Genomic DNA, 10161 nt, shown 5'->3' with positions numbered 1-10161 from the left:
TGGCTCTGATTACCTAAAGGGTATAGCTTATATACAGCCTGCTTAAACTATGTACAAGGCCACACTACATTACATTGACATAATGGCCTTCTTAAAGGAGTCCACTGTGCCAATGGAGACAGTTGACTCAGACTGAATACTTGAAACAGTCTGTATGCGGAGAAGGTCTATGGTATTGAAAGGGGTGACTGTGTCTGGTTCTAAGGGCCCTACATCGGGGTCAAGTAGGGGAGAACGGGGCACTATGGGGCATCAGATTTAAATCTTTTCCTGGAAAATAAACTAATCTTTCTGAATTGCTAAAAATCTTGCCTTTCTCAAGCTGTTCTTTATACGGAGTTTGAATGTGGGAGGATTTAAAATAAAACTTCAGCTGAGTTTTTTCATTTTTTTTACTACTCTGAGTAAAAAAACTTAATTCAAAGTATTGCTGGTACAGTTCTGCAGTGAACTCTTTGAAATCATTTCTATATCACTGTTTATAAAGCACACATTGATTGATAATTTCACAAAATGTTTAATCTCAGTGAAGCAGATGACCTTCATATTTTTTTTGAAAATGTAAAGGTGGTGGGGTTTGGGTTCGATGGGACACATGCAATTGGGCACAATGGGACAGTGTTAAGTGCAGCTGGAAAAAAACACAAGTTATTACATTGGTAAATTAATGCATACAAATGTAGAATAAAATCTGTAAAAAGATCCTTTGGAAGCATAGAATGCAACCAAAAAAGAATAAAAGCAGACTCGGTTTGATTTTGTTCATGAGAGGTAATAAAATGTGCAACACCTCTCACGCCTCCTAGCACTGGCTTCAGCGGAACTGTATTACAAATCTATTGAATGGACTCCATGATCCCAAAGGACCAGTAAATATAACAACACTGACCTCTTAGCTAACTCACTATTTCTCAGTAAAGGCGTGAAGAGTGTTAACATGCCATTACTGGATAAATCAGTTATGAGAAGTCAGATTACACTTTAAGTTGAGAAGTTAATAAACATAATTATATATAATGTTGTATTGTTTTACACCTAAGGCATAAATGTTGTTTCTGGTTAAAGGTAGGTCTGTCATTGTAAGTAAATGACATTTGATCTGTTTGTGTCTTGGTGGTGATTTTTTAGAATTATCATTGCAGTTCAAGATGAAGTAATCATCATAGATGTGTTTATATTTAAATTGAGTGTGTCATTTCACACTTTTTGGGCAGTTAATAAACAGATACGGTTGTTTCAAGTTAAAGGTAGGTCTGTCATTGTAATTAAATGGCATTTGATTGCTCTTTTCTTGATGCTAATGTTAAAGCAAATGTTATCATTGCAGTTCAGATGAAATAGAGTTTATAGATTTGTTTATATCTGCCACTGTCCCATGGTTGCCATGATGTGTCCCGTGGTGCCCCGGTTTCGGGGTACAATGGGACATTTTAGTGCTAGTATTCTACGATGCATGATCTCAGAAACGATAGCACAAAGGATGACCATTGACTACCCCTCATGTACATGAAGGCTTATACTTTAAAATAGTATGACAATTACAGAAAGTTAATTCAAGATGTTTTAGAAAAATGAAAAAATATAATTTTTATCCCAAGGTGCCCCGGTCTCCCCTACTTATCCTTGTCAGTATAAACTAAGTTATTGCGTTATTTATAGAAAAAGTTTAGACTTGAGACCTCTCGACTATCCAGATCTAATTCAGTCAACATGTCACCCACATGACTAGACTTACGCCACCTCCTATATATACATGCCTATCTTGTCGCAGTGCGTTGAACCTTTTCAATCCTCTGCCATGACATTATGTTGGGTGTACGGATTCCATATCGGGGAATTTCTGTTATCTGGAGATCGAAGCATTCCTCATAAGGAGTGGATGAGATATGATTCAGTTCATTGCCTCTTCTCAACTCTTCTAAACATTGTTTCACCAGATTGTTAATGCCTAAATTGGTATAATCTCTAATGGCTGCCTCTGTAATCTGCTTTTCTAGGGCCGACACTCCTGCCTGAACCCTTGCGCCACCACTTAATGCCAAACCTTTTCGCTGAACTTTTTCTAAAATAAGTACTGGTTTTCAAGTTTGCAATTCTGTTGATGCGTTATGATTCTAAATAAGGTACATGAGGACACATAACCGGTCATCTAAGCGTTTTGTAGGTGTCCTGTTATCAATGCATTTATCACATATTGCAAGAAATGATTGATTCAATTTATACTATTTTATTAGAAGTGTTTAAAAACGGCACAAATTTCATGTTCTAAGAAACGGACACATTTAAGCTCCAGGAGCACCCATCTTTTCATTTAATTTGGTATATAACGGGTAGTAATTCCTTTAAATCTTACTTAAAGACATATCGAACAGTTTTCTAGTATATGTAAACTTTGTGTATTGACTGAGAATCAAGTTTAAAACGGAAATACGTATATTTGAGATATTTTTCCGTTTTAAACTTGACTCTTAGTCTTAGTCAGTATCTATCCATCTATCTGCCATTTAGTCAAACCCCTGCTGGGGACCTAGACTTTGCGCGTCAACTAGCAAGAATGTTAAAAGAGTAAAAGTAGTGGTAAAAAGCAAGAAGCAAGAAGAAGAAGGGTTAAAAGCAGGTTAAAACAGGGCAGGTGTATTTAAGGTGAGATGTGCTCAATCTGGCTTACAGCCTGACTGAACACTGGCCCAGACGAGTTGACAACATCTGAAGGCAAGGCATTCCAATGATATGAGGGGTGATTGAAATATTTTGCAACTGCCGTAAAATCTCGAAATCCGCGTGCAATAGGTGCACCAACCTTGCGTGTATTTGAAACTCAAACATTTATCTATTGATGTGTAAAATTTCACTCATGTGTATTGTACATGTTACGAGAACTTCCTACTTGGTGACACTGTGTTAAAAATGGCTGGATTTAGAAGTAGTAAATGGCTAGAAATTCGGACCTACATTAAAGCAAGGAGTCATTTGGGTTTAAGAGCACGGGATCTTTTTGCTGAAATTTGTGACATATATGGACACCATGAAGTGTCTTACAGCACTTTTACCAGGTGGATATCCAATTTTTAATAGGGTCCGGAGCAGTTGCAAGATTTACCAAGGAGTGGGCGACCACAGTCTGTGACCACCGACAAATACGTCAAAAAAAACTATTAGAGAAAGATGCTAGATTAACTTTGCAAGAACTAGCTCGTCTTATGGGGATAGCATGGGAACGAGTTTATTCTGTTCTAAAGGAAAAGCTCAAAGTTACAAAGATTTCTGCTCGTTGGATCCCTCATTTGCTGACGCACAGCAGAAACGGGAGCGCGTTAAAAAGGCCAAGTCACTACTGAAGTTGTACTCAAAATGTAAAGGTAACGCGTTCTCTGAATTGGTAACGGGTGCAAAACATGAGTGCATTATTTTGAACCTCGACGAAAGTGTTCAAATCGTGTATGGGCAACAAAACATTCAAAGAGACCCGTAATTGCCAAGATAATAGCAACAGTGCGCAAGGTTTTATATTGCGTTTTCTTCAACCATAAAGGACCAGCCATCCAAGTTCCTGTGCCTAAAGGAAGAACTGTCAATGCTAAATCCTATAGAAAAGTGGTTTTGACTAAGCTTGATCGTAACTTTCAAAAACGCCGACCACGAAAGGGTATGCGGAAGATTTCACTGCTACATGACAATGCTTCCAGCCACAAAGCCCAACTTGTGAAGGATTTCCTGGCAGAAAGGAAGGTGCGAGTGTTGGACCATCCTGCTTATTCCCCGGACCTGGGCCCGTGCGATTATTTTTTGTTCCCGAGACTGAAATCTGTACTTGCTGGTAGACGCTATGACTCTCGAAACGGCCTAGGGGCAGCAATTTATCAGTGCCTTAAGGGTATATCTATTGAGGATTACCAAAAATGTTTTCAAAATTGGATTAAACGCTTGAAACTTTGTGTGAAGGTACAAGGAGATTACTTTGAGAGAATGAAATGCTAAAGTTGTTGATTTTACTGCTAATTAAATAATTAGAAGGTGGGCTGCAAAACTTTTCAATCACCCCATCGTATACTGTACGAGGGAAGAATGAAAATTTGTGATAGTTGGATGAGGGTGATACTTGAACGAATGCCTGGGAATGAGTGGTTCATCTAGTATTCGGTGTTCGGTAGTCCGGTAGTGGGATGGCGACCTGGTTATGTAAGATGTTATAGAACATAACCAGGCGCTGGCCAATGCGACGGAGTGCAAGGCGTCGCCAGTTTAGGAAGGCCAACATGTTGTCTACACTGGAAGAAAGGCCATAATCACACTTGGCCCAGCGTGCAACCCTGTGCTGCACAGACTCAAGCTGATCAATGAGTGTATCAGAGTGAGGGGACTACACAGTGGAACTGTACACCAGCTGGGGCCGTACAAGTGTTTTGTATGCTTGTGATTTTAACCCTTCTGAGTGCACTTTGATGTTACGTCTTAGAAAACCCAATGTTTGATTTGCCTTTTTGGTGATGTTGTCAATGTGGTCATTCCATGTAAGGTTGTGTGATATTGTTATGCCAAGGTATTTTGCAGATGGTACTGTTTGTAAGATGGTATTGTGTAAAAGGTACTGTGCTGGTTTTGGTGTTTTACGCTTAGTGATCTGTTATACTTGGCATTTGGATGGATTGAATTTCATGTCCCATTTTGTTTCCCAAAGTTCCAGTTGTTGTAAGTCTTGTTGTAGTAGGCTTGAATGAGAAGAGACAGTCAGAGAAAGATAGATAGCCGTGTCATCGGCAAAGAGTCGAACTTTAGAGTGTCTAACAAAGTCAGGTAGATCATTGATATAGATAAGAAATAAGAGCTGTCCGGGGGTCGAACCCTGGGGAACACTTGAGGAGACTGGTATGGTGCCTGATGTGGACCCATTAACTACAACTGACTGTGACCTGTTATCAAGGAAAGCTTTAATCCATTTAAGAGTTTGATCCCTTACACCATAGAAATGCAGTTTGTATAGTAGTTTTTCATGGTTGACCATATCGAATGCCTTTGAAAAGTCAAGGAGTATGAGGTCAACTTGACTTTTAAGGTTCAAGAATTGAAGGATATCTTCTACTAACATCAGTAACTGAGTACACAAAGTTTAAAGAAATTCTGCCCGTAGGAATTTTTTTTTTTGCCTAATATATACATATAGAAAACTGTTCAAGACCAGAAATGAGTAATTTCGTCCACATTTCACCATTTTGTTGTACGTAAAATTTACGTGAACATTAAATCGCCCCTATTGGATGTACGCACGTATTGAGTGTACTATATTATACTGACTAACATAGGTTTAATAGTGTACATTCAATGCGCGCGTACACTCAATGTGGGAGGTTTAATGCGGACCTTAATTACTTGAAATGATATCAAGGTCGAAAGAAACTACGTGTTTAGAAACATATTCCAAGAACTGCGATATGCACGCCGCTTACATGAGACCCAAAAGATACTGACATCATTGCACTGAAGAAGCCGTTTTCTTTTGTAAGTGTGATTTGATAGATGATTGTATATTATTTTGTACCAGCTGTATAGAGATTTCGTTTCAAAAAAGGTATATTAATATGTATTAAACAATAATTATAATTTTAAGACACAGTCAGTGGAGAGAACCGAAAATAAAAGAATTGTGTTAAATAAATATTTTGAAGTATATGAATGAAGCAGTGTGTCCATGTTTTCAGAATTATTTCGGATACATACGCATAAGGCAAACATGCTGCTACTAACTGCAATCTAAGCAATTAGCATGTACATGAAGTTCTCAGAATGTGCAGTTCTATATAAAAAAAATTGTATGAAAAGTTAAAAGGAGCAGGCGTCTAGCAGTTAAGGTGCCGGCCACTTAACCAAGGATTCGTGGGCTAGAGCCCCACTAGGGTCACGATCACGTTTTCTCATGACACCAGTACTGTTTTTTTCCTGGAAGCGGACTCGAGCCTGAGTGGTTCATACAAAATAGAAGTTTACACCACAATCGACGTAAAATAAATTAGTATAAACTTAACTATACAAAAACTTTATAACCTGTAATTCCTATAATCTGTTACACCAGACTGTCTTTCTTTAAAGGTCCATAATGCTTTAGATTTTTGTCTTAAAAACATTTGTATATTTAAAGATAAAATTTAAACATTATGAACCTTTAAAAGATGAAACAGCTTTCCAAACAGATGTTACGCGTAATAACATGGTCAGAAAAGCACTACTGTAAATATTGCACATGGACTGTTATAGTTAGAGCCATAAAGGGAGGTAATAAAAAACAATAGATTGAATAAAACATTTTAGTATATTCAGCAATATTCAAACCTTTGAAAAATGTTAAAGACAGTAAATATCTAAAATAGATTTTAACAAGAAATGTGTATTTTATGTTCATAACGGAAAATGTGAAAGCCACATTTTAAACAAAGGCATAGATTTCTAGCAAAGTATGTATATCTAGCATAACAAAATGTAACAATGGGTCGAAGGCTGATCTGTTAACTAAATAAGTTGTCGTACACAAAATTTGTGTATAGAATCTGTCTTTACAACAGAAAAACAGACTCTCGAGATCTGGATTACCAGGCCGGGTGTCACTGGGCATGGAAGACTGAACTGGTGCTTCTATTTTAGTGCTTAAAACGTTGTTGGCGTTTCACGCGTATTTCCACAATTACGTACAGTGTCATTGCCACGACAAGAAGCGTTAGAGCAATGATGAGTTTGGTTGATACACACAAGAAGTTGCCATACACAAACGTTATTGTAAACCCTGTAGCTTTCCATGTATGGTAATTGGCAAAAGCTGCATCTTTCTTCTCCGGGAACAAAAATGCCACAAGTGCTGAAATAAGATGACAAAGCACAGAGTTCACTTTTTTATTTTGTTCTTATGATCTATTTTGTTTGTCTCTAACTGAGCCGCGCCATGAGAAAACCAACATAGTGGGTTTGCGACCAGCATGGATCCAGACCAGCCTGCGCATCCGCGCAGTCTGGTCAGGATCCACGCTGTTCGCTTTCAAAGCCTATTGCAATTAGAGAAACCTTTAGCGAACAGCATGGATCCTGACCAGACTGCGCGGATGCGCAGGCTGGTCTGGATCCATGCTGGTCGCAAACCCACTATGTTGGTTTTCTTATGCCACGGCTCATTTAATTCATCGACTTTACCGTTTAAATTAGTTGCTAAGTTAATGTAATTCAAAGAAGTGATAAATTTAGACTGTTGTTATATAGGCATTGCGTTTATAGTGTAAAGTCCGGGTTTTGTACAAACTTACTTTGATATCTTAGGATAAACAGGTATCTGATTAATATTATTAAAGTTTTTGTTGTTATCATTATGTCACATTTTTACAGTCTTTTTTTTTTAACGTTTATTTACCACATCAAAAGTACTGTACAATATGCATCAAAATACGGACAATTACGAATAAGAAAAAAAAAAAAACAGCAGCCTTTTTAAAAACCAAACATAAATACCAAAATACGGATATATACCCAAACAAAACAAATAGATATAAATATGAAGACATAAAGATAAATTATCGACCAGTTTAAAAAAGAAGTGTTGTACAAAGAAATAGGTTTTAGCAAACTTTTAAAAGTCACCAGTCCTGACAGGAATAGAGATCAAAAACTTTGGTGTCCAAGCAGTTCTGACTGGTATACACCATATCCTAATCTTTGGCAGAACTAAATGACAACGCCACTTGTAAACATAGGTTTCTAACCGGTCTGTACACTCAATCGTATTACAAGTGCAGATGTACTCTTATTTCACGGGTAGGTAATGAAGGTGACTCAGTTGTATCGAACATGAAAGCTATATACAAAAACTTTGTTATGTTTATTGCTTTAAACATAACAAAGTTTTTATTTTTAATATTAAGAAAACGAACAGTGCTCAGTCCTTTCAAAATCAAATCTGCAAACCCAGCATATATATCATTTTTATGACCAATATTTCTTTTCTCAAATATCATAATTATTGTAACCAGTATATTGGATATAGATTTCACAGCTGGAAAGTAGAATAAGACCAGTAAAATAAACTTATCTCACCATTAGATTGTGTTTGCCATATGCCTTCGGCCATTCCCCAGATGACCGGCATCAGAAATATGAGGGCAACATTATCGGCGCTTGGTATCCACAAGTACAGAGTGACCAATGTACCCAGATTAACGAGGCCCGCCACAGCAAATAACGCCTGACGCCCGGTATATTTTGATATTCTACTGAGACTGAGAGCGAAAAATGTTGTAGAGCCGCCATAAGTCGCCATCACGAATCCTATTTTTTGAATTCCAATTGGACAGCTAATGAATGCCTGAAATGAAAGAAAATCAGCATTGGAGACATTTCTTGAACAATTACTTTACATATATTAACCTAGAGTAATGTACTCTGTCTGAAGAAACGGTTTGAAATGTTCATTTAAGAATACATAAGCCCGGTAAAGAATGAGCATCCACACACCAATGAAATAACAGGAAATATAATTATTATGCTGGATCTAAAGTAGATATAGATATGTGAATAATAGGATCTCTGAACAATCTTGATATTTATGGTTCTAATACTGATTGAGTGGACATTTGAGTTGGATGGCTAGAATACATTATAATACGTGAAATTGCTTTACCTTCGTATAATCTGTCCACAGTATGGCTTGTTCCATGGCCATAAACATGATCAGCGGCACCAAGAGAACTAAGTTCAAATCTACCAAGCCTTTTCCACATGTAGTCAAAGAGTTTAAAATGCTAGATTTTTGTTTAGATACTTGCTTTTTCAATGGCGGCAGAAAACATGTAACAAGAAACACACCAATTACATCACAAGCCAGAAACACGCCTAGCAGAATAAAAACAATATGGCGATCAGGCTCCTCTATCAGAGTGGCGTTCACCTCTCTGGGACAGTCTTCCTTCCCGCAATATTTTACTGTCTCGTTGGTTGCAGATTCATTATAGCTATCTTGCTGAAGTACCAAAGACGAAATTAAATTCCCAGTGATTTGAGTGGTTTCGTACATAGCGAAGAAAATCCCATTGAATCTACTCAGGATGGCATGTTCGTCTTTACCGGAAGATGCCGCGTATGAATATGACATTTCGGCAATGTACACGCTTTGAGAAGTCCACATTGGTCCAGCTGTCAAGCCTAATAATACGGAAGAGGGAATCAGCGTTGAAAATGATGGATAAAAATTGGTTGCAGTATAAATCACGTGACTTAAAAAGGAGATCATTAGAGTCCACTTTTCTCCAAAGATGTTTATGATCGCTGGCGCTAGAATTCCAGAAATTATAATACACGCATACATACATGACAGAGAAATAAGTCCCAATCCTTCTTTCTGATTGAGGCTGCTCTGGAGATTCTGTATTGCGAGATAGGCAGTGAAAATAGCTGTAAAACCTCCTGAAAGTATCAGTACATTCTTAAACTCGTTCCCTTTCCCTTCATTCTGTTGGTTAGCTAATTTCATTTTCCTTTTTCAGTTTAAGAACGACAACATGCGAAACACAGCTTGTTGATAATGTGTTTGTATAGTTAACACGGTGCAGTTTTTTTTCAGTTTCTGTAATGGAGAAAAAAAACGAATTGAAGAGATATTAGACGTACATGTTTCACTTTTAGTTCCCTTTCTCTTTTTATGCCTCTCACTTTAATACAACAATGAAATATTTGTAAAATCAAACCGATTGTTATGAATTTAGTTCTTAAATGTACTTATACACTACATTTCTAGCGATGATACCGCTAATCCATGTAAATAAATGTAATTCCTATTATCAGTGTGCATGTGGTTATTTAGTACACCGCTTAAGTATGATAGATTATTTAAGCAAAATGTCTCTTATCTAATAAACACTATTTTCACGTGGACCAAATTGACAAGTAAACACCATTTTCACGCGGAGGTCTAAACAAATAAACACTATTTTCACGCGGGCCTAATGGACAAATAAACACCATATTCACGGAGGTCTAGAAAAATAAACATTATTTTCACGCGGGCCAAATAGACAAATAAACACCATATTCCCGGAGGTCTAGACAAATAAACACTATTTTCACGTGGACCTAATGGACAAATAAACACCATTTTCACGGAGGTCTACACACTATTTTCACGTGGACCTAATG

At 37.4% G+C, this 10161-nt stretch overlaps 1 protein-coding gene across 1 annotated transcript; it reads right to left on the bottom strand.

Moving 5' to 3' along the window:
* Positions 1-6290: 6290 nt before the first annotated feature.
* Positions 6291-9792, bottom strand: LOC123534379 (protein unc-93 homolog A-like). The gene is made up of 3 exons (XM_053518826.1): positions 8651-9792; positions 8068-8335; positions 6291-6844 (listed from the first exon to the last, which is right to left on the bottom strand). The coding sequence occupies exons 1-3, from the start codon at positions 9497-9499 to the stop codon at positions 6630-6632; spliced, it is 1332 nt and encodes a 443-aa protein (XP_053374801.1). The 5' UTR covers positions 9500-9792; the 3' UTR covers positions 6291-6629.
* Between the last annotated feature and the right edge of the window lie 369 nt (positions 9793-10161).

This window comes from Mercenaria mercenaria, chromosome 12, assembly GCF_021730395.1.
Source record: "Mercenaria mercenaria strain notata chromosome 12, MADL_Memer_1, whole genome shotgun sequence".
Taxonomy (NCBI): Eukaryota; Metazoa; Mollusca; class Bivalvia; order Venerida; family Veneridae; genus Mercenaria; species Mercenaria mercenaria.
This window is presented reverse-complemented; position numbering and strand designations above follow the sequence as displayed.

Bases quoted from the DNA above. Each gene is read 5' to 3' on its own strand.
- LOC123534379 (XM_053518826.1), bottom strand. From the start codon at position 9,499: ATGAAATTAGCTAACCAACAGAATGAAGGGAAAGGGAACGAGTTTAAG. The intron at 8,336-8,650 runs GTAAAGCAATTT...CTTTCATTTCAG, and splicing joins TGTGGACAGATTATACGAAG to GCATTCATTAGCTGTCCAAT. The intron at 6,845-8,067 runs GTGAGATAAGTT...ATCTTATTTCAG, and splicing joins ATGGCAAACACAATCTAATG to CACTTGTGGCATTTTTGTTC.